The sequence below is a fragment of the Pleuronectes platessa genome, chromosome 10, assembly GCF_947347685.1.
Source record: "Pleuronectes platessa chromosome 10, fPlePla1.1, whole genome shotgun sequence".
In the NCBI taxonomy this organism is placed as follows: domain Eukaryota; kingdom Metazoa; phylum Chordata; class Actinopteri; order Pleuronectiformes; family Pleuronectidae; genus Pleuronectes; species Pleuronectes platessa.
The window spans coordinates 18,523,166-18,548,958 of record NC_070635.1 but is presented as its reverse complement, the minus strand read 5'-3'; the positions used below and the strand labels follow the sequence as shown (position 1 = coordinate 18,548,958).

The following is a 25,793-nucleotide window of genomic DNA, read 5'->3' as shown; positions in this document are numbered from 1 at the left end:
AAGAAAAATTCTACATCTACAGTTTTACCTAACAGCTGGGCAGATGCTATCTGCTTATCAAAATCCAATGATCAAAAGCAGAACAAGCTATTTAGGATAAATTGGGTTTTTAATTTGACTGCATTGAAATTGTTTCTGATCTTTCCCCGCTCGACTCTAATCGATGGCAAATGTCTCTCAGCTCCCGCTCTGTAGAATCAAACTGTGGTTAACAACAAAAATATCTAAATCAGTGCAGACGCTCTTGTTCCTCTGCCTTGATTTGAATGGCTGCACGCGAAGCCCCGCCCGCCTCGGACGTAACGGGAGCCAATGGCCATGCACCGTGCACCGTGTGCGGACGTCACTTCACCATCATCAGTCGTCCCGGTGGAGACGCCGCTCCGCCTGCTCCAGTCTCCACAGCTCCTCTCTGCCCGTGTGACCAGTGTGAGCCGCTGCCTGAACACCTACACGCTCGGGGAGAACCACGGAGCTCGTCGGGGGAGCGGAGGACACGTCGTGGGGGACTGAGAAGACATGGTCGCGGACGGAGAGGAGAGTACGCCCGGCTGTCTCTACCTCCAACCAGCGATAAATCTACTTTGATGCGGCCGCTTAGCTAACAAGCTAACAGGAGATGTTTTCACAAACTAGCCAGGTAGTTAGCCTGCTAGCTAGCTAGACCGCCGGCTATAGAAATTGGCTTCCCAGATTTAGCTTTTAACTTCAAGTGCTACTTATACCCTGCGATACGTTCTGTTAAATCATTCTGATAACGTTAGAGACGGGGTGTTGGATGTTTAGGACTGCGGTGCCCTCTGTTTGCTTATTCCCAGCAGGGACAATAGTTAATATACCAGGCAACAAGTCTGCTGCTTAACACCCTCAAGTTTGTGCTCATTTTGTGTGGTGTTGATAGTTTCCCGTGTGGCCCCGGTTAGCTGGTCAGCCATTCTCTGGGTTTAAATCATAGACTGTTTGTCTAGGGCAAAGTAAAGGTATCTGTTTACACAAAAGGAAAGTAGGTGGCCACTTTAGATGCGCAGATCGAAGAGGGTCGGGTGCACCGGAGAACCTGTTGTCAGTTGATCGACACAACCACCGACGAGGAGACGAGGCGGATGATCATTACAAATCGCCCACATGCGTTGGACCAGCTCCCGGACTTGTGAAAGGCATCTGAAGCAGGAGGTGGGAGACGTGAGCGCACAGCCCTTGCAGCCCGGGGGAAGATGGCGGAGCGTTCCCGCAAGAGGTGGTGAAAACAAAACTTGGGGACGACTTGGATTTATCGCCGGACATCTTATCTCAGATCGTAGGACACATGCAGGCCAAAAAACGGTACTTAATTCTGTTCTCCGCCGGTGCGTGTCTTATCCTGTTGTTCTGTTTCGGAGGGATACAAGTCCCGCTGTCCAGGCGTGATGACCGCAGCCTCGCCGGTTATCACCCCGGGGCTCGGTGGCGTCGCTTCCCGGGGTACCTGCAGCATTTCAGCTCCTGGGAACAAGACTGGAGCGATGGTCGCAATGAGCACATGTCTCCCAGGCAGAAGAGGGACGCGAACTCTGGCGTTTACTCTGGGAAACGCTGCAGAATGGAGTCCTGCTTTGATTTCTCCCTGTGTCAGAGGAATGGCTTCAAAGTTTATGTGCACCCCCAGCAGAAAGGGGAAAAGATGTCGGAGAGTTATCAGAACATCCTGTCCTCTATTGAAGGGTCCAGGTTCTATACACCTGACCCAGGACAGGCATGCCTGTTTGTCCTGAGTCTGGACACACTGGACCGGGACCAGCTTTCACCCCAGTACTTGCACAACCTGAGAGCAAAAATCCAGAGCCTTCCACTCTGGAATGGCGGCAAGAATCACATCATCTTCAACTTATACTCCGGCACCTGGCCAGACTACACGGAAGACCTTGGCTTTGACATCGGCCTTGCCATGTTGGCTAAGGCCAGCATCAGCACAGAGAACTTTCGGCCTTACTTTGACGTTTCCATTCCTCTTTTCTCCAAAGACCACCCCAGGACAGGAGGACAAAGAGGCTACCTAAAACATAATGCCATTCCCCCGTACAGGAAGTACGTGCTTGTTTTTAAGGGGAAGAGATACCTAACTGGAATAGGCTCAGACACTAGGAACGCTTTATATCATGTTCATAACTCCGAGGATGTGGTCCTCCTCACCACATGTAAGCATGGGAAAGACTGGCAGAAGCACAAAGATGCCCGCTGTGATAAAGACAACGCAGAATACGACAAGTGAGTACACTACCACCTATTCAATCTAAATGGTTAACTTCACAGTAAGGCTGTCATTCAGATCTTCTTGATTTATACAGCACACAGTAGCTGTGTGGGATATTGGTTTCACGACTGATTTTGAAGGCCATAAACTCTGTCTTGTCTTTTCATCTTGTCCTGATTTGTGTCAGCATCAAAATCCACTCTTATCCAACCCTATCATAAATAGGCATTTCCTGTTTCTTCCTAGATATCCAGGTGGGTGTCAGTAACATCATCAATCACTCATCAGTAGATTGAATTTGGAGGGATTTGATTGTGGTAATATCTCAACAACCCACATATATTACAATAAATACTCTATTGACATCAGATTGTGGCTTTTATCAGTATTGTTCCCATGCTTTGTTTCTTTCCTATCTGTTGATGGGATCTAGAGACTTAAGTCTGGGATGTTGATACATAACAAATCATTCTGGAGCCCAGACCTTTGGAAGTGGGATGAGAGTATTTCTAAATGCAATATGACTCGAGACCAAGATTCCAATATCCAATGTTTGAGCTGAATTTATTTTGCACTATTGTTTTACTCAAGCCCAACCGACTGAAATGAACTTCAGTGATTTGTTACTTTAAATGAGTTTCCATATCATATGACCTTATTTACCAAACAAACATCACAAGGCTCAGTTAAGTTGATTTTCGCAAATGTCATCCCTTAGAGTTAATGTATTAATGTAATTCAATTGATATCTCCATCCGCCTATAAAGCCTGCTATTCACCGGTGAATTTCACTCTCGGCATTTCCAGCCTTCTGCTTATTTGTTCATTATGAGTTATGATAAACTCTGGCAAAAATGTATGATTAATGAACATGTTTGCTACAATCTAACCCAGCTGAATAATTCTATAATGCCCTGCGATACCATCTCTGAAACTCATCTCTGCTGAAGGCTTCGCCTCAAGAAATTGCTCTGTGACCTTGACCCAGCCCTACTGTTTTCTGTGCCCAAATCTGATGAGCAAACTGGCGTCTGTCTCCCTGCTTTTGCCAGTGGGATCATTTCATGTCACCCCAGACCGTGGTGTGTTGTTACTGGTGACTGTATGGCGCTGGGTGTTTGACTGTGGCTCTTTGGAGTGGATTAACCGGGACAAAGCGCTGGTGCCAGTAAGGGGAAGCCACTCTGGCCCCTGTTTGCACAGTCATTTCCCAGACAAACCCGACTGCATCAGCCAGGAATGCCCTGGCCCCAACCCGTGTCCTGTGTGACCTCTCCGTTATTTGGGGACCTGCATTGATTGATCCCCAATGATATTGTCTGTTGTTCAGTTAGTGTCACCGACCATTTCTTATTAAGTCATAGGGTCAATTACGACACTTGGCTGTAACATGTACATCCTCACTTAAGACACATCAGACTAGTGTAATAGCTCCATTTCAGAAATTATCCTTGTCCACATTAACACATGAGAGTGCATATCACATCACTATTATCATACATGTGTATGCGCTTTAGGTAAATTGAGGCAAAGTAATGGCAAAAAGTAAGACGAGGGATTTCTTTTGCCTGGATTATTGATGAACTAAAACTGTTACTGACGATGTTTGGCTTGATATCTCTTTAGTTGTGTGCCATGCAAAACTATAGAAAATGGAGCCTTACAGAGATGAGTTGTTTTCTTAATTTACCTTAAATCAGTAGCTTACTTGATGTGTTTTTATGTCACGATGTCTGATGTTTGATGTTTGCTTAGTGTAAATCCTCTCATGTTTGTGTCTGCCTGTGCAGGTAAGAATCAGCTTAGATGGTTCATTCATTGGATTAAGCAAATAACGTTCTCCATCCAATCTTAAGACATGAGCTATCTCGGCTCTTTCTGCCGGCTGACGAAATGCTGCTATGTGCTGCCAAGGAATGATTTCACACTGTGAGATGGGTGGCATCAGAGCCATCACATGAAGGGAAAATTAATCCTCCTGTCATTAAGTAGCATTGGGCAGAAAAACAGGGTTTAGGTGCCTCACTAGCCCTTGCCAGCTTAACTTCATTGCACAGCCACAGATTGTTCAGTAGCTTTGAGTAAGTACATCCTCAGTAAGCCACACCACTATCCGTCAACAGGCTTTGGCTTGAACCCCAGTCAACTGTAGAATTCCTGTGAAATTATATACAAATTTACCTTCTTCTCCTAGGAGGTGTGATGGTAGAGGCACAATATTCAGTAAATACTTAAGAAGTGAGAAGCATCTATTACATTAACGTTCCAAGTAGACAATATAGACAAATTCTATATGAAAGGCTTTTTATCTAAAGCCACTTTTTTACATAGATCCCTAGACATTGCCATTCAGGTTTATTTGAGACTGTTTGGAGTGCAAGTTCAGTGGTGGTTGTCCTTTTTTGGGGGGAAATCCCAATGTTTAACATTAGACCTTACAAGACTGATGCATCAGTTCCCAAAAGCTGAATCATTTTCAACTGGTAATCAAACCCAGACTCACTCTTTATCTCTGGCCTGGCACCCAGCTGAACATGGCGTTCCAAGCGAGTGAGACTTGAAGGGGCCAAAGATGTGGGTGGGACAGTAGTCAAGGAAGGCAGTTGCCAAGGAGATCAATATTTGTTTTTGGGTCATGATTCCACTTTCCAAATGAAAAGTGTCTGTGACTTGTACTAGGCTGTAAAAAACAGACAAGCTGGAGTAAGCTGCTTGTAGCATGTTGCAGATTGGGAAAATATTAACTGAGCTGAGCTCTTATAACTACCTCCCTGGATTATGCAGCAATTTTATATTTACACTTAGGTTGAGACATTAGCCAAATTTGTAAAAGTGTTGTATTTTAACAGCTGTAGTTGTGCTAGATTTATTATTTTTTCCTTAGAGAATCGTCTCATTTAAAGCACAGATCTAGAAAGTCTTCTGTTTGAACTGACCCATCTTTGAATTGCAGTGATTTCTCTATGCAGGTTGACTTTTTTGATCATAACTGAGTTGGGCCCTTGTTACACAGCCCAATGGGTCAGACAGTACAGTCTGTTGTCTAACTGGGTGGAAGTAATAGTTTCTGTGCCTGGATGTGCTTCTGTAGTCCTTTGTGCAACAAATCCCTCTTATCCTCTCCCACTGACAACAAGGAAGTTGTGACAGACTGAATGCAGCCTCTCGCTATAATTACCATGTAATGGCCATGTCATTTTTGTGTAATAGTTGAGTATTTAGGTTCCAGATGTTTGCTTGGTATGCATATGGGTATTTTGATGTACAGTGTATGTACATGTGTTGCCTTGAAGTGAAAGTTGTATTACATCTGTACAGAGCTTCGCACTCTACACTGTCTGACTTTAGTTTGTTGGTTGAAAAACAAAATAATCCACATTTTTACTAGTTTTTCACTGCTCATATCTTCATGTAGTTCCTTTTAGTTTGGACTGTGGGGATAGCAGGGGCTCACTAAAGGAATGTTTTGCCATAAGGCTTTATTAATCAATCTCATTTGTCTACCTGATAATTCATATCATGTTTTTGCTTGGCTAGATTTTCAAGGAGTAAAAATCCTGAGTTATATATTCTCTGTTTGGCTTGTGTTTACCTATCACGTCCCTGCTGACTGGAGCCAGTAGGAAGAGTCAACTCTCTGCTTCCCTCTTCACCACACTCTGTCCTTTGTACATCTGTTCTCAGCCACCGTGTATGAGCCTGTAAAACAGCCAGAGGAGAGAAGAAAAGATACAGCAGGAGGCAGGTCAGATGTAATTTTAACCTCAAACTGAAAGGCTTCTCACAGCTTGTTTCCAATTAAGAGGCCCTGCCAAGCAAGAGAATATGAGAGGGGATAGATTGAGAGTCACAGAAGAGTGAGAGACTGTGAGAGGGAGGTGGAGGGGGAAAACAGAAACACAAAAAAGAACTAACAGTGTGAGTCTGAGAAACTGAAAGACGGAGGGACAAATTAAAAGCACGTGAGGAGCAGAATAACACATGCCAGCCATCCAGCAGTGAGAGGTGAGTGCAATATCTAGCTGGGTGCTGACGTTAGTCTGCTAGGTGTATTTATAGGCTTGCAGGGTCTTAATCCTCAATATTGGCCAAAGCCCCTGGCAGAGGGCTGCTAGCCAACTTGATGCAGGCTTTGCAGAGCTTGGGGAAAACGATAATCATTGGGGGAGGATGGTCGATCTCTGAGTTACTGCATATTAACCATAACTGCTTTTTTTCACAGTCATGTCAACTATTTCAACTCATGGGATCAGTAGTTTGGTTTTTGATTTAAACAGGCATTTGGTATACTTGTTCTGAGCACGTTTTTTCTTCTGAGTGAATGATCCTTTCCTTTCCTCTTCTTTAGTTTTTATTGCCTCTAGCCAGGCAAATTGATGACACCAACAATGCCATATGATAAGAATTTATCCATACAACAACGGCACAATAAAATAAAAACTTGTCTACTATTACTTAAAAATATCCTCAAAGTATTTTTTGTGATAGTCCCTAAAGCATTGGTGTCTAGGTGGAAACATTTTACAGATGGGGACATTTAATAATGAGAGGAAATTTCAAAGTTCTCAGTTACAAAGTGTTTTTATGGAGAGTGTTAGGGTTGCCATCAATAATGGTTTGAATTACCGGGCACCGATATCCTGTATTAACGAAGAAATAAGACACGCATCTGTGTTTACCTGAACCGGAAGTGAGTGACACTTCCGGTTAGTCATTTAAAGAATAAAGCATAGACTTCAGAATAAGGGCACATAATAATCGTTTGAATAATCGTGATTTCGATATTGTCCAAAATAATCGTGATAATGATTTTTTTCCATAATCGAGCAGCCCTAATATGGTGTTTTATGCTATGCCAGTTTATCTATGAGTGAAGTACAGGTAATGTAGCAAAAGACAGGCCTACAAATACCTAAACAGCAAAGTGGTTCAAGAAGGCGCATCAGCAGTTTCATTAGTCTCTCAACTTGGTCTTCATTATTCGACTGGCGCTCACTGTCACGCAGTTCTCCCGAAGGCTTATTCATTTTGTGTTCTCTTGCATGTTTATAAGCTATATATAGGAATCAAATGCAAACAAGCTGTGTCTCAAGGATATGGCGTCACCATCACACAATCAATAATTTTCACCCTCCTTGCTAATTTCACACATAATGTGATGTTAAGTTAGGTTGTGAAATGAATCCAGTGTTATCTGATGCTTTTTCTCACTGGCTGTTCGGTTCCCCATGTCTTGTTTCTGAGGCTGAAAAACGGGTTCGGTCCCACTGAGAATATGCTTGAACAATCGGCCCCTGATAACAATAAAGGGAGATGAGCTCCTCTGAATGCTGTGATTGGAAACATGTCTCTTATCTTTGTGTGCTGTTGTAGATTTTCTATACTGATGATAGACAATAGAACGGTAAATGTGTGTCACTGTGAAGCACCAAGCTCTCCTCTCGTCTCCAACAAAAATCGCCCTGCAGATTTTTTACTGTGTAGCTTGTTTGTATGTGAATATTAAATATGTATTGTGCAGTTTTTGTTTCAAAGTATTTGATCTACGTCAACTACAGGGTGTGCTTATATATCTTCTGGCTATTGACTTCTGTGTAAAAGGGGATTTATTTACCCGGTGGCTCTTAATGGCTGGTGGTCTTGGGTTAAGGGGGTGGAGTGCTTAACTAGATGAATGATGCACAGTTTCCTACAGAGCCCGGGGATTACAGACTGCTCATATTTAGAGGGCCCGTTGTTAGTGATAGCTATAGAAACAAATGTAGGTAAGCGGATAACAAAACCACCATGATATCCCATGGCTGGTATTGTTATTTTTCACAATAGTGGCATGTGATGTAAAAGGTTAACTGACTTCCTGGTGCAAAGATACATGCATGCTGACCTACAGAGTTTAATTCCATCATGTTTACTTCCTACATTATGTGTTCGAGTCAAACTAATGACCTGTGCAGAATATCTTCTGTTGCCTTTTATTGTAGCTCTTAGAATACACTATGGATATTTGCCATATATAGTATACCATTTTTTTGGTCTGGTTTCCCAGAAGGGTTCAATCCTCTCAACTCTCAAGTGATTGCCATCTCATTTTTCACTGCCAGGATTTATAAAAAGAGAGGTTGAGGTTAGTACCATCAGTGCTCACGTCTCATCACTCATTAATTACTACAGGGAGCTTTGAATCTGCTAGCTCCACTTTACCTTGAGTTCTGCTCTTTAGTTAAAGAGTTAAAATCTAGAAATATGAATGGTCATCTTAGTGTTGAGCCCTCAGACAGTGGGGCTTGTACCAGACCCCGGGCAGACACCCAGGGAGCCACATAGGGCTCCAATAAACTACAGTGTTAATTTGAGGTATTTTCTTACATGTTTGTACTATAAAAAGGTTTTTACAGTTTTGTTTATGGCTCTGTAAGAAATTGTCATCTCCTCTCCGTGTTTCTATCATTCACGCTGCTCACTGTCAACCGAATCGAGCCAAACCAAATGTGCACCGCTGTCTCCCCGGCCTCTCCGTATATTGTCTAAGTTTACAAATTCTGCTGTTTTCACCCAATTTCAGTTTACACGTGTCTGATGAAATTGGACAGAGGACGCTGCTTCGTAAATCTTTATGCAGGAAAAACCCTGTTTGAGCATATGCTTGAATGGTTGCAGTGGTTTTGTGTTCCCTCTTTCACACGCACTCAGATTAAAATTCAAATATGCTTAATTTGCCTGAATGGGTTTTAGTTACACACTCACTCTCATTGGAGGCTAGTTGTTTAGGACAGAGGGCCGTGCCACATGTTTACCATGCTCCTTCCCTATCTGGGCTGTTCTCCTGACAGGATGATGTATGTGTCGTCCTTGGCAGCCTTATGCAGGTGATGTATTCCAGTTGGAATGCTGACAGAGTGGAATAGGGAACGGGTTGTCCACGTGCCAGGCACCGAGTGTGGTCCATACCAGGAAGAGCTTTTCTGTCATCGTGTAATAGCTAATATCATTTCGTTGCTGCTAGACAGATATAGGGGTGCCACTTAAGAAACATTCATCAGAGAGGGTGAAGATGTTCAGAAATGGTTGAAAGTTTAACAATATATTTGGACAAAATCTGAAAGGCCTTTAGTGACACAGAGTGGGATAAAGAAGCTAAGAGATTACACAGTAGATTTAATATCAGTATTTGATTTTTGTTTTCCCTGACAAATTCATCTAAATTATCACTGGTGGAGCATCTTGGGACAACGACGTAACTTTTTGGACCCGAGTTTAGTTTCAGCAAGCCAATGTTTGCTTGACCCATGTGGCATGTTTACAGTCCTTTCAAAAACTCAGATAAGTTGCTTGGTCAGCATGACGGGGGCGTTCTCAATTATCCCTCATGTACAATGAAATAGGTTCTGAGAGCTACATGCAGAATTAAGCAGCACTCTAAAACCAAGGCCGGCCAAATCCTATGGGCTTTTAATCCTTCAGTTACTGTGATGAGTAGGCCTGCCAAGCCCACAGACATTTTTCAGTGTCTGTGACTCTTGACTCTGTGCTACAAAATGTTTTTAATATTTTATGTATTATTTTAGGAACAGAGGTTACTGGGCGTTCAAAAGGGTTTTTGAATACTATTTTGGTTTTTAATATTTGTAGGGAAGAACTGACTTCTATTTCATGAAGAGTTGGGCCACATCAATATAATTGTCCTTGTATTTCAAAGGTTCTTTGGCATCATATCATCATCACCATGTCGGACCATGTTGTGCTTTGTTAATGTAACCACACTTGGCAGCATCGAACAATTACAAGCCACCATGTTGTGGGGCTTGGCTGGGTAATGACTTGGAACATCAGATACATCTGGCACACACAGATGTGCTATCTCTCATTGTCCTCTTTGGACTCGACTCTGTCTGATAAGGGCTTCAGCCAGCACTGTAAAAGGAAGAGAAGCTCCAGCCCATGATGATAATCCTTATTATGTGATAGTCTTAACTCTTCCTTGGAATGGTGGCCTTTTCTTTGTAACAGTCCATAACAGATTAAGTTAGACCCGCAATAATAAAGTCATGAAATATGTCAAGACAGCAGTTATGTTAGAGGGAAAGATGGACTTGATGGCCAAAATGATAAACATTTACAAAGACTCCAAGCAACTGTCTGGTTTATTTCCCACTTTCTGTGATTCTAACCACTTGTCAATGGTACGATGATTTTGTTCTGCCTCTTGGTGAGGATTCATAGAGTTTTTTTCCTTTTCTCACCTGGTGACATCTCTGACTTTCTCTTTTTAGGTCACAGCCAGAGGGCAAGACAGGAAGTGTTGTCTTTGATCTTTCCTGCTGTTCAAACTAATTACCTGCCCGAAGCTGCTGGCAGTGGTAGTCATTAACCGATGATAAAGCTTTGTTCTTGGCCAGTTGTCTGTGCACATACAGAGGAATTCAGTTCCCTCAGAGGGTACTGTTGTACAGCCTCTGCAATCAGGTTAACTTGTGGAGTGATTTAGTATTTGTTGGGCCTCCCCACCTAAATACATTGTACTGGCCTGACTGGGGGTACCAGTTGTCTAATTTGAAATAATTAGGAATGGCAGACTGGATTTAAAATAATAGAAACTTTCTAAAATAATTGTTATTTATGTGTAAAGAGGATATATTTTGTCTTAAGAATGGCAGCAGCCTTAAGGCAAAAGTCATGGTTTTATTTGCCATTCGATGGCATGTTTTTTGTTCTACAGTAGGACTTATGCGTATGAAGATATATTCTACACACTCATAGATAACAGGTCTGTGTCAGCCTCCTGATACAATTAAGAGCTCCCTTTTGAAAAGTGTAAAAAAAAAATATGGGCTGTCCATGGAGGTCATCCAATTGGACAAATTAGATGGGAAGAAAATAGTACACACATGGTTCACAAAACAAGCACAGTCACATTTACTTCCTTGTGCAGCCAGCGCTGTTGCAGTTTGGACAGTTTCAAATTTTCGGGCTGCTCATGGACTTGGACTAATGACGAAGCTGACAACAAACCGACCAATGCAGACACACAAAGCACGAAATGGCCTTTAGATTGAATACAGTGTAATGCTCACCAGATCTTCGTCCAATTACATTGTCCTCATATTCTCAAGTATTTATAAAGCTTTGTATTACATTGTGCCTGCTCCGTCCATGAAACAGGTTGTGATTAATATGAGGCATGGAGAAGAGCCATAGATGCAGGCTAGAAAAATAATCGGTATTCGTTAAAACTCTGAGACATCTAAGGACTTTCAACAGATGAAAAATGTCAATGACAAAAACAGTCTGACCTCAGAACGTTTTGTACAGTGCTAAATATGTTAGATGTAGTGTGAATGTGAAGATTGTAACAGGAAATTAGTTATTTTTTATCTTTTTTGCATGTATTCACACCATGAAAGTCCCCAAGATTAATCTTGGATACATTTTTGACTATCTTAAAGGTAATGAAGGTCTGCTAAGCTCTGCACAGTTGCCCAAATATATTTTACCCTTCTGTAGTCGGTGCAATAATATGAAACGGTTGTAGGATTGTAGCTTGTGCATGCAGTCTTTTTTTGTCAGCCCTGATAGCCAGATGATGTGCAGGTCCGTGTGTGGTGTATCATGGTATCAGTGTGGGATTAGGTCGCCCTCCCCTACAGTCATCACATTAGTACGTGAGGATTTAGTAGATGGCTTAAAAACTGAGGGGTGGTAGGCAATGGTATATTGCAAAGGTAGCCATCCTTTCAAATTAAGCCTCTATGAGAGAATCCATGGTACAGAGATAATGTAGGTCTTGCATATGTCATACAAGTCAAACGTGTATTTAGCCACTGATGTTAGTTAGCATCTTGTTTTTGTAATCAACTTGTTTAAATAATGTGTCATGTCTGGTAGTATTCACTGGCTGGAATGAGTACTCATCACTGTAGAACAAACATGTTTCTGACATTCAATGGTCACTGTGCATCTCAGTGCTGCTTTACTGAAACAGAAACCTGTTGAACGCCTCTGTGGATGATTGTGTCTCAAAGCTCAGCAGCAGGTCATGCAAGGAACATAGCAGTCCCTCTTCATCTTTCATTTTGAAGAGCATCGCCAACGTGTTAGCCAAGTGCAACAGATTTCTGTTTGTTGTCGCAATTTTGTGTATCCTCTGGGATAAACTGCAGTATTTCTGCTTTTCCCCATCATCATTAGTACAGCCGCCACCCTGTAATCTCTCTTTCTGTCACCGAAGCAATGGGGCTTCTCTCTCTTCCGTGGTCTTGTAATTGTGAGGTAATCATCTTTTCCCTCTTGAGAGCTAAAAGACTGTGTTTACACTTCGTTTTTGGCGGCTCAACTTGGCGAGACACTAATTTACTCTCTCAGCAGCGGAATGAAGCCACACTTCTCATTGCTTCACACTGGATCTGCACTCAAAGACTCTTTTCCCTGAGTTTTTGAGGCTGGTTTTTATCAGCAGGTTGAATGAGCTCAATTTTCTCTCTTTCATGTGATAATTTTCAAGATTTGATTCACCCAAATAACAAATTTCTCTCTTAATTGTAGTGGCACAGTTGGGGCCCAAAAATCTCAGACCACTTTCGCTCTCACTCAACTGTATCAATCGATCCATTTTTGGTTTAGATATTTAAGCTGAAGAAGCACGTCTCTAATATAATGAAGGTATATTTGAAAAATTGTATAGTTTAAATAATATTATTAATAATCAGTAATATAATGGCATATTTCTTTGCAAAAATACTTTTCATTTGAACTACTTTCACTTTCTGAAGGTATAACTTATTTTCTGCAGTAATGAGGCCAGTGTCTCTTTTTCTAATGCACTTTTAATTAACTTTAATTTAATCCTGTAATAAACCCAGATTAAATCCCATTAACCTGTTTTAAATATGAAAATGTCCCGAAAATCAGGCTGACATTTTCAGAGTCCTGTAGCTACTGACAGATATTCAAATTTTAAGAAAATGTGTGGCGTTCAATGTGTGGCGCAAAGAAGCTTTCGTGAAAGATATTTCTATAAAGGCAAGTGACTTTTTATTTGTATTATGTAGGCCTTGCTTACTTTTCCAATGCTGGTCAGTTACTCCCCTTTTAATATGGTTTCATTGGGGTCTGTTGGTCAACAGTTCTTCTTTTCACAATCAAATTTTAATTTAGGAGGAAAATTAAAGCTTGACTTGTAGCACACTGTTGTGTGATATTGAATGGAGACAGTTGAAATAATCTATGCCGACGCTTGAAGAGCAATCACCACCACTGCACTGTCCAAACACACTCAGCCCGACCTAGTCCCAGCCCCAATGGATGTTTGGCTTTTGCATTATTCCTATGGTGATCTCTGTTATAACTGTCACACACTCGAGGTCCCAGTCTTATAATTGAAAGTATATTGGCATTAAAATAGTTCAAACAAGACAACAACACAAACTCTTGAATCTCCCTCCCCTCACCACTCATTCTGTCTTCCCTTCTCCCCTGAACAGTTGCATATGGGTAGCTCAGATGTCCTTAAAAAAACAGACTTGCTTACATAGACTTGAAGTTCGTCTGTCACATTACCCATCAGATACTATCCCAAAATACACCCACACATACAAAAAACACAACATGCTTTCAAGCAGACTTCTCCTAGGCCTCAGAAGTCAAGATTTATCTAAATCCCTCTCTCAGCATGGTGGATATTGGATCAGATCAGACACAGCCCACAGGTCCATTTGATGGGGAACTGATAGCAAACTTGGTTGATAACAGCCCATATTGTGAACCAAGAGAAACATGACAAAAGCCCCCTTTTGTGCCTGTCATGGTTGTTGTCACGGCTGCTTTGCCATTAATGGGAGGAGGCTGTCTGAGAGTTGACAGTGTTTTCACCCTGATAAAAACAGAGCACAAACTAATGTTTGAAAAAGCTTGTCACATGCTGAGAACGCATTCACAGAGCGCACCCAGGTAGAAAGTTATGCCTGTGGATGCATTTTATTTCATACATTTTCATTGTTTCTTGTCACTGATACAATTTCCGCCTGTCTTCATCTGTTCCATGTTTCAATCTTCTTTGCCTTATTCTGCTGTTTCCTCACATACCACTGTTCACCACTTTCCATCTTCCTCTGCCTCCGTCCCTAACCCCAACCCTTTAATCAGTTCCCATCCATTCATCACTCCTGTTTCCCTCTGCCTCACCCTCTACCTCTCTGTCATTCAATCAATTCTTTTCTGCATCACTCTTTCCCTTGTCACGTCCTTCTATCGCTTCCTCCATTCATCCCTGCTTGGCTCAGGCACAGGGAGATTCCTGACCTGGAATTATCTCTCTTGCCAAGCAACCACTGCAGCAGCAGCTAAGCTCTATCTCCAGCAGTAGTCAGCTACTGGCTGTTGGACAGCATTCCTTCGAACTCTGGGATCCCACAATCTGCTCAGCTTCCACCTTTATTTCAAATGGGAGACACACACAGCCCATTTTGTAATGGTTAGTTAGTCATTAGCCAGGATCTCGGTTGTGCTTGATAGCTATACTAATTGATCTGTAAATCTGTCAGCCTTAGGCGTAAAAATGTTAATTGGTGACCTACTTGTATTCAGAATGATTAAAAATGTGAGATAGTTGAATAATTAGCAATCTAGACAACTGAAGGATTGGGCTATATTACTCAGTGTTCCAAAATATGGCCGCTTTCAGCTATTGGCAAAGAGGGCGAGTCCCTTTGTGGTCACTGAAGTCATATAATTTGACCCCATCTGGCCATTCTTGACATCTTTATGCTGTCTGACTTCACAAGTCAGAACTGACATTCCAGCACTAATGGCTTTTCCACTAAGAACAGTCATTTCATTATCTGCAATACTCCCTTGCTCTGGTTTATTGTACCCAGAGAGCACTTCAAAGCATCCTTCACCAATCTCATCAAGCTGATGGATGGCTGATTAGAGAAGTGGGCAAAACTTCCTTTAAACTCCAAAGGGAGTCTGTGAAAATCAGCAGCTCTGTTAATGACACATTTTGGACGGATGTTAATAAGTGTGCATGATTTGGTTAGTGCGTGTTCTGCTCAGTGGAACTAACTCCAGGGTGTGTATGGCTCCATTTTGAGGAGGGGATATTTGCAGAGATGAAAGGTTCCTGCTTTTGGACTCTACCACTGAGACAGCCTTAAGATGGATTCAGACTGAGAAGAGGGAGGAAGAAAAGAAGAGTGATGGAGGATTCAAAGCATAGTAATTAGGTTAATTAACCTGGGGTCACATACAGCTCGAGACCCCCCCCCCCCCCCCGTGTTTCTGTAAATGTTTTATAAACCTGTCTTTGAACCCGTTAACAAGAGGGAAGATGGTTGAGCCCAAGGTGCCTTGAGGAAATCAGTGTAGGGTTTGTTTTTCAATAAGACATACTAAATTCATGTTTGCTCTATTGACTTATGCTGGAGCACAGACCTTTATATCCTTAAACCCTCTTAGCAGTAATACAGATTGTATTAGACTTTTGGAAAAGCAACAATTAACTTTATTCTGATAAATTAGTTGTGAAAACAAATGTATTTTGCAGAATCCTTAATATGATGCACTATCATTATTGTATAGTATTGTTGCCATCTCCTTTTTTGGACCAGTATCATGTCCCCATCCCCGCTCTGGGTAATATTAGCCAGGTCTAGTGCGTCAAAAAAAGTTGCTCATCTATCATGGTCACAGGTAAAACCACTAAGATTAACTATGCTATTAGGTACAAGATAGTACTGTGCCATGATTCATGCCAGTGTTGGCCATTAATCTCTAATGTTGCCATCCGGAGGCCATTGGAGTATTTTAAGCTCCATAACTAATTTAGGCTAAGTCAGTGTCCTGCTCTTCAGTTCTACTAAATTATATGTCCTCATCTCTTAAAACTCTTAAGTTTTGCTTGCATGGCATTGCTGGAATAGTCATTAGTGTAATTTGAATCCAAACGCAACACACACACACACATACACACACTCAAGCATTCTGTGTGTGTATGTGCTGGGGGGCTCCCATATGATTGGTGTTCCCAGATCCCTACACGCTCAATAACACCACTGCTGATGTCTAATGTTTCCAGATTCCTTAGGGATGGCTTTCTACAGAAGTATGATACACTCTCCCTATAACAGAGGCCAGACCACTTGGTAATATCTATCTCTGATGGCTAATTAACCCCATGTAACACGAGTATGGGGGGGGGGGGGGGTTGCTCATTAACCCCATGTTATAGACAGCCATTTGATCCCCTTGTAGAGATGAGTACAGTCATGACATGACAGCTCCGTGCCTGAATACGCTGTGAATGTGTGTTTATTTGCTGGTCTGATGTAAGTTTTCCACAAAGCGAGTGTATTTGTTTTTATCCCCCTGTGCATGTCACTATGCGTTGTACACATCTATGTCTTGGTGTGCAGTCCTGTCAGGGGGAACAAAGCAGCTGAGTCTGGCTGTGTCTAGAACTATTGAAGTAGCTCGGATGTGTATTGAGATCAAACTGAGGCTTTATGTGTGCGTTAATGTTGTGTGTGACATTCTTGCCCTGGGTGGCGCTGGCTGTGTGGAGCTCGGATGTAGCGTGCGGTTGTCAACCGCTGTTTTTTTTGTTTTTTTCTTTCTTCCCTTTCTCATTTGATGACACTCACTTTTCCTTGGTGGCTTTCAGGCTGAAATTCCTCTGGCTTGAATTCAGTCGCGGCAACAGCCAACTGCCCATCAACTTGGCACAAGCGTGACAGAAAAGAGGAAGCAGAAAATTTGATATGAAGTCAGCACAGGATGGGAGTGGGGTGAAAGAGTTGGATAGTACTGGAGCTGCCCTAACTTTCCCTCTGAAGTTCATTTTAGAGAGTCCTTTCTTGTTGAGGACTCTCCTACTGACCAAGATGAGTGATTGCTACACAATGAACTGCAGCCAATGTATTTGAAAGAGTTATGCCTGTAAATTATTTTACTTCTTCATTGATTATTCTGGCAACAATATCACAGCACAAATTTGAATGCATATGAATTGCTTCGGGCCCTCTGTAGACTAGCTTTCTGTCAATCAAGGCACAGTGAAGGTGCATGCGATACAGGAACGTAAGAAATAGTAAAGCTTCTTAAGATGTCCACCATGTTTCCCCAAAGCCCAATAAAAGGTGTCCATTTCCCCCCCCATTTACATTGACAAAAATCTGAAACAGCAGAAAATTTGAGACCTTGATTTGGAATAGGGGAACAGGGATTTTGACTAGTTTTTGACTGGAAATGGGAGTAATATTAAAAAGATACATTTTTAATAAATTATCAAAGTAGTTGGCAATTAATTTTCTGAATAACTTCTAAATTCAGCTCTACTGATCATGACCTGGACCTGGTGTTTGAAGATGGAACAAAAACAAATGAGTGGATAAGGATTGTAGTATCGGGGCCATAGTCATTATTCTATAGGCCTGTGGCAAATATACCAACACCTTTTTTTATCCTGTCGCTCCAACTGAGCCTGGATCATTTACTAAGAGAATTATTTCTTCAAGATTCATACAAATCAAATCATCTTGTGCTTTGGTGTGTTGTTTATGAACTGCTAATTTCTTAAATTAAAGGAGAGGGATCGTGGTTGACACGCTTTCCCGGGACAAAGGACAGTCTGGGGGAACCCACCTGAGCACTTCAGCTCGTCACAGATCAGCCAAAGCAATGCCTCCTTTGATTGCGGTCTTCTCTCTGAGTTGTTATGTTAGAAATGTGTGTGGTCTCTTGCACAGATTATAGGAGACAACTCTTTGGCTGTTCTTCTGAGGCTCCTCGGGCACTTGACAGAATGAGCCATGCATTTCTCTTCCACTCCATCCATTCTTGTTGCTAGGAGACTGGTTGATGGTTTTTCTCGATCCAGCACACTTCCTGTTATTCTTTTCTCTTTTTGTGACTCAGACTGCGATCCTTTTTTGCAATATTAATAAATGACATTTGATCAAATCCACGAACGAGAAGGTTTATATAAAGAGGGCACGACAGTCAATCTCCCACACCATCAAACTAAAGGGCCTGTTTTACTGCTGGCACCGAGCTCTTTGTTCCAATAAAATACCTTGTAAAACTGAACCATGTTCAGGAATAGACTGTTTCATTATTGATCTGAGTTACAGTGATGAAGTCATGAAGCTGCATTAGAACACTTTACATTTCTCCTTCTGTATATGCATGGAAGAGTTTGCATTTCATGAAAACTGACTACACATTCCACATGATTGTTGAAATTACAATGTATAGCAAACAAGATGTCACAGCAAGTCAGCCACACATCACTTTTACTTCTTGGTCATTTCCTAAAGCAGTGAAGTTCATAAAACCTCTACTATGAGTCAGTGTCTAACCCTGTATCGAAGTTGTATGTTTGATATAATGGGTGTTTCAAATGACATTGATCTGGCCATGTCAATCTACACTTACCCTTTAAACAATGTAAAGAGTGCATCATAAAGGATTCTCTTGCTTTCTGTGGAGATAAGTATTCACACCTTTCTGAGCAATGATAAATCACTGTAGAATTTTTGGAACTACTTTTTTAGGTCATTTCTTTTACATTATACCTACTACTTACAGTCACCACAAAAACCAGAGTGGTCACATGAAACAACTGCAGTTCGAACCCCAAAAAACCAAGGGCAACAAACTGGTCAGAAAACGTCAACAGTGTGGTGAGTCTGATTGAACAGTCGGTCGAGGTTAAATCCCCATTGAACGCGTTCTAGTCCACCACATGAATTCTCCTTGGCTGAACTCGGCAGTACACATTATTACACCTGGACAATTTCTGTGCAAATAATTTCAAACAAGTTAAATATCAACATATATTTAATTTTATCATTTGGTGATGGCACATTTTTTATGTCCATTTTTTTAATGAATGATGCAATTACATTAGAGTTTTTATAGACTATAAGACAGTTTATCCCCATATAATTCTAGTAGTTTTAATTATAGCCTTAATTGCAAATCTCTGTTTTATGACAGCTTTTATTTTAGCACATCCATTACATCATAATAGGAATATAGCAAAAGAAGAATAACTCAGGCTCATTACTTTAACAGTGTGACTTTTTTTTTCACAACGATATCCAATCTGTTACTAAGCGACTGCATTGCTCACCACCAGCCATCTGCATGTTGCAGCATTAAAAATATAGGACAAGGAAGGATTTACCTCATGTCATGTATAGTCAATTGCGGACATTTGTGCAAGATACAGGGTAAGAGCTCGGTGACAGCAATCCTTTTTTCTCGAGAAGTGAGACTAATGAATTGAACACCTAAATTTATTGCTCAGAAAACAACACAGCAATACAGGAGCTGGTGTATGAAGATGTTTTTTGAGCACTCATACTTAACATCTCTGCTGACATGCGGTAGCATACTGTGAAAGTGGTCCTCCCACAGGCAACCATCTGGAAGAGAAGGGAAGAATGGAGGTATGCAGGGAGAGGAACATCTGGTCTTTTCTGAGTTTTCACAGGAAATGTAATGGATGTGAGATTTAGACTGTGCCAGGCCCAGATACAGATGTATGCTTCTGTTTTTATAAGCCTGCAAAATGGTCAGTTATGTGCCTCTTGCTGGATTATTTCTTTGTCATGTTTAATGAATGTAATGGAGGCCGGATTAATTAAACCATTGTTTTGTAGTGTAGATGACAAATCCTATAGTATTAACTCCTATGTGCCATGTGGATAATGAATCACTGTGTATATTTTAGTGCATTCCTATGGATGGAATCAAGCTTAAATGTAGCTTTCATGCTTTTTTGTGGCTGTTAATCTTCTCTAACACCACTGTAGTGGTTGTAATTGTAAAAGGCATGTGTGCTCTAAAGTGGGATTATGCAGATAGATATTACATAAGAGCCAAAGTAAATTCTACATTGCAGTTGATATGTTGCATTGTAGTGATTTCTGACTCCCATGTGATAGTACTGTAAGTGCTCAAGATTAACACTTTCGTGAGACCAAGACTTTGTGTTTGGTGATGTGTGTTTAATGGTTACATGGGACAATGACCTCCACTGGAAGACAGCTGTCAAGCCAAATCTTCCAAACTAAATTTATCCTCAAAAAAGATTAGTCAGACTTATGTCCACTGAGAATTTATTGAGCATATTAGTAGGAACTTAGAGTCATCTAGTTACGATAGTGACAATTCTAATGGGATCAAATCAATTTACTTGTATTGGGTTGTACTGTACATGCATTGCTTATAACCTCAACCACCAGTGTAGTGAAACTAAATTTCTACGCTTTCATTAATGATTTTGTGTTGCCCGTTTATTCTCTTAATCACACAGTGATATTTTGATGTTAACAAATGGAGTTTTGAAGTGTCATCAATGCTCCACTCAATCTGATCATGAATTCCTGCTATAATTTGAGTGCCTATGACGTCAAGAGCATTTGAGGTCTTAATGCCTTGGTTTCTGCGTTGAGTAAAGAGTGGTGTTGATGCTTGCATATTGATTCTGAAATCGTTAGCTTGACATCTGGCAAGTTTACATTAGCAAATTTTACCCAGCAGACTTAAATATAGAACATTTAATAGGCAATATTAGGAAAATATTAGAGCTTGACCACTTTATCAGTTGGCATATCAAAATGACTGAAATGAGCCTTTTACCAAAAAATCTGTATTGGCATTCATATTTGCTAAAATGTCAACGTATTAACTGTCATCATATAATAATGCAGAGATGTGCATTAATTGTTTACATAAAAGGGGAACTAATATTTTCTGTATTTGTCTCTTCTATATGTAGTTCTATTAATATTTGGTTGTTTGTTTTATTTTTATTTAGTTATTTATTATAGAGATAATTGTTTAATTGTAACAGATCAAACCTCAATTACATTACTTTGTCTCAAGGGTTTGATAGCAAAATTTTAGGAACCTTTGCATTATTTTTTCACTCGCAAAAATCAGCAACTGCTTCCAAAAATCCTTTTCAGTCGGGCTCTAAAGAGGGCAGCTATGTAGTTCATGTTTGATTTTAGCAGCTCTTGGATGTAACAATTCATCTGTGTCAAACTTGTCTATTGTGTATAAGGAAACTTAGTTGTTGTTTTATGTAAATTGCTCTGTAAATGTGAATTTAATTGGCTAATTTAATTGTGTCCGCAGTATTCTTGCAAATGAGGTTTAGCTGAATCTCCTTTAGACTTAAGAATTACATCAATATAAAATAAGACACTATTTTTGCTCAGACACATTTTTTGATATTGGTTACATAACGTATAAAAATATAGCTACGAGGCGAAAGAGCATTCCTGTTCTGCTTCACTTCTATTGCTGCATGTACATGACATAAATGTGACTTGTGTCTTGGCTGTGCAGTGACCCACAGAGGTGTGGGTGGATCTGTTAAGGCATCAGGTCTTCAGTCATGGAGCGATTTACTGTGACACTGAGAGAGAGACCGTGCAGCCTGAGGCACAATAAAACTGTACACACACACACGTATAATCAAGGAGAGGGCAGGCAAATAGCTACAGGCACGCACATCACCCTAAGTACACAAATAATCACTCTCCTTTACATCTATATTTGCATTCTCATGTAAATGTGACGACACCTCGTCTTAAAAACACAAATTTGGAAGCCAAGTGCACAGGATTGCTTGTTTACGCAGGATACACTTAGAAATTAAATATGCACACGCACACACAGTCCTTTCTCATAAAACCCATTTTAATGTATGAGCAGGCAACACACAAACAGACACTCTCTGACTCACACTCGCTCCTTTGCACATAAAATATTGACACTAAAGGAATTCCAAGCAGCTCCTTAATCCAAGCAAGTGCTGACGGAGGCTTAGATTGGATGGAGGGAGCGGGGAAGAAGTGAGAGATGTTGAGATGTGCAGGTTAGAGGGCGAGGGGTTTAAAAATGAGTTCAAATGAAAGTATGGGTTTTTGTTCCTGAAGGTATTTTTGCTTTTGAAATATTCCATTGTTTGAAAGAGGTGTTTTATTTGAAGACATTTTCAGATAGAGTGGGCCTGATATGAGCTGCATTCCAAGAGTCAACATTTTATTATGAGATGTTAGAAGTAAACTTTGTAATGAAAAAATCAATAGAAGGAACGTGTGTCATTTTGCTGTTGTACGCTCAGTTTTTCTGTGATTTCTCTCACTGTCCTGCATCTGCGTTCAGATTGTGTTGTTTAATTTGTTGAATGAATTGTTTCCTGATGTTTCCTCCTCTTTGCCATCTTCCTGCAGGTATGACTACAGAGAGATGCTGTACAACTCCACGTTCTGCCTGGTACCTCGAGGACGACGGCTGGGCTCCTTTCGCTTCTTAGAGGCTTTGCAGGTCAGTGACACAAATACAGATGTTGCTCATTATTGCAAGACGGAGTGGTGATTAAATGTGAATCACGTAGAGTAGGTGTACTCTGGTATTTCAGAGGATGCATGCAGTCTTTGATTCCTCCAGAAGAAACAAAACAGTAAAGCTGTTAATCAGTGGTTTTGTGCGGAAAAAGTGACGTACAGACTTTCCTCCCACTCACTCCTTCACCCACTGCCAGTCATTCTGTGGTTGTGCAGCTCGTGTTACTTCAGCTGCTTCTGACTCTGTGTCTTCATGCTGCCTTTGCCATCTTTTCTTTGTTCATCCTTCTTCTTCACCCACTTCTTCCTCTCCTTTCCCCCCCCTCCTCAATCATACTGATTTGAATAATAACTTCAGTGTATAGTAAATGCTTGGCTGCACATACAACATTCCATTGACTCTTTCTTCATTTCATCATTTAGTCTTCATCAAGAGTCCCTAATTCCCAGTGGTACTCGGCACGTCAGCCTACTCGTTTTAGTGATCTAAGCAAAGACCACAGTTATATTTAAAGAATACCTACATTTATTTTAATAACCAGTTTTGCCTGAGGGTTTTTAAATGTCTTTTACTTTCACACACTCGGGGTAGCAGTAGGTAAAATATGCATATAATTAAATACATATGGTGGAATGATTTGAATTTCAGATATTAAGCTATTTCCTGGGAATAAAAATAAGCATTATTTACATCCACAAATAATCAAAAGAAACCCAAGTTAAGGTGTTGATGTACCGTGTGAGAATTTGTTAGGGAAGCAAGATATTTAAAAAGAAGAAGAAGAGTGATCACTTTTGAGCTTATAATAGAAAATGAGAAGTGATTCTATATTGGGTGTAATGGGAAGATAATTACACCACAGAGTAGAAAGAAGCGACACATGATGAGACAGTGAGACTGATTACCAGGTCGACGCTGGAGGAGGTGCAGCTTCACTTGGTAGTAGCATGCAGAGGTTGGCTGGAGTGCAGGGCTTGACCACAGCCTGGAGGTTATGGTGCCTCTATACAAACACAGCCTTACACTGGGGAGCACAAAAGTTGAAGAGGGCAGGCACAAATTGGGGAATTTGGGGAAGTTGAGGGCTACTGAGCTGTATTAGTTACACTGGCTCAGTGAAGGATTGCAACAGGCCAGCTCGGAGACGGTCACAGGATTTAAGTGGGAGCTAGGTTTTGGATGAGGGGTTAAATAAAGCCCCTTATCCACTGGTTAAAAAAAAAACACTAACACCCAAACAGCCAGATGTTGGGGCTTTATTCAGCTATGGATACAATCAACATCACTCCTCGGTCAAATTACTCTGCAGAAGAGCCTTTTTTTTTAAACTGTCTCCTATACGCAGTGATGGAAACTCGACACCTGGGTGGATGTCTAGATGATGACATTGCACATTTTTTGGCGTTGTGACGCACATTGAAGGTGTTGGCTTGTAAAAAGCCATGAACATTGTGTGGTTATTTTCTTTACATCTTGGGAACAATGTGCAACAGCAGGTTTCTCAGTTTCCGGTGCGTAAGGCCAAGACATCACAACATAAGCACAAAAGGAGCCCCTAAAAAGTTAGAACACAAATCTTTTTTTTGGCGCTCCAGGCACCTCTACCGTTGCACCCCAAATAGAGAAGCATTCAATTTTGAGCAGCCAATGGCTTGTCCAGGTTTTCACAAACGACTGCTCCACCAAACACCCAATGCTTGATTCATTGTCAAAATCTGTTGTTGCACTCTTCCAATGTGGTTGTGTTTTATGTTGTGTGGTGATAGGTCCAGCAGATTGTAGCCTTTGCTAATGACACCAAGGAGATTAAACATGTGCTGCAGCAGCGCCTGGACGTGCTTTTGCATAAGACCAATCAGTGAATAGTACTCGCTTAGCAGATTATAAGGCGCCTCACTTCTGGCAGGAAGCTGCATGTACTATCCAACACTTACACATGCACACGCACACACACCTAAAGTTACAGGCCGAAACAAAAATTGATAACTGGTTAGACAAGGACACACACACAAATGTGGACGCACACTTCAATACAATTTCATTAATCTCTCAGAAAAAGGGATTTCATTTACAAGTACATTTATCTCCTTTTCCACTGAACATAATGGTCATTCTATGAAAGCACAGTGCCTCGACTGAGAGTAGTCATCGTGGTGCTGTGATGATTCTGTAGTTAATGGAAATGTGTGGGAAGATGTTTCCCCTCTTGGTTAAATTGGCTTATTTGATGGCTTGAGAAATGGACCATGTACAGTGATGGCAGGGTTGGCAGAGCATAAGCTTTTTATTTTTCAGTTTTTTCATTTGCTCATTTTATCATAATATTAAATGGAGATTATACCACAGAAAGGGGTAATGCCTTTTGAATTTGAATATTTTAATGTAACAGGAGATATGACACTGACATGGCTCTTCTTCATCGTTTCCACACCACAGATTTAATATCTTTTACTTATTCATACATAACGTCATGTCGCTGTAGGTTTGCATTATTTCCATACTGTGGATGTCAGGATAATTACAGGTTCCACAAAAGCAACTTGTCTTCAACAATTCATCTCATTAACCAAGAGTGTATATTGTGTGCTGTGTTGTGTGTTACTCTTACAGGCAGCATGTGTGCCCGTAATGCTAAGTAACGGCTGGGAACTTCCCTTCTCCGAGATCATCGACTGGAATACGGCAGCTGTGATGGGGGATGAAAGGCTGCTATTACAGGTAGACACAGCTTATTTCATACACAACCGAAGTTGTTCACACAAAAATCAATCCGTAAACCACTATTACATTGCTAGTGCATTCATTTTTTGAGCATGTGACATTTTTGGGATCACAGAATTACTTTGTTTACATAGACACCAATAGTCCGACATCACTGCCATGTAAATATTGATTACTTTTACCTGAATCAGGTCAAACTTGGAATAAACAATAATTAAAGTAAGAAATGTGGAGTACTCCCATCGTAGTTGCATTGTGTAGACATGTATGCATCTTAATCGCAATATAATTCCCTAACATAGTTTTTACTGCCTTTTGTAACATCGACATACTGAAATTACCAACTGCTTGACAACGCATGCCCTGTGTACAGGTTGGCTTGCGCTATGAATAAATCACATATCGGGGTTGATGGGGAATTTGTGGTTATGCTATGTGTTTTAAGGGAAATGGATATTATAAAGAGTTTGGATAAGCATCG

At 41.0% G+C, this 25,793-nt stretch overlaps 1 protein-coding gene across 1 annotated transcript in view; it reads left to right on the top strand.

Annotated features, from left to right (window-relative positions):
• Positions 1-362: 362 nt before the first annotated feature.
• LOC128449250 (exostosin-1b) overlaps positions 363-25,793 on the top strand; it is a 37,060-nt gene continuing 11,629 nt past the window's right edge. Inside the window, exons 1-3 of the mRNA XM_053432313.1 lie at positions 363-2,244; positions 22,477-22,570; positions 25,202-25,309. Of these exons, the coding sequence (XP_053288288.1) occupies positions 1,307-2,244; positions 22,477-22,570; positions 25,202-25,309 (1,140 nt within the window). The 5' untranslated portion in view covers positions 363-1,306. The remainder of the gene's footprint in view (positions 2,245-22,476; positions 22,571-25,201; positions 25,310-25,793) is intronic.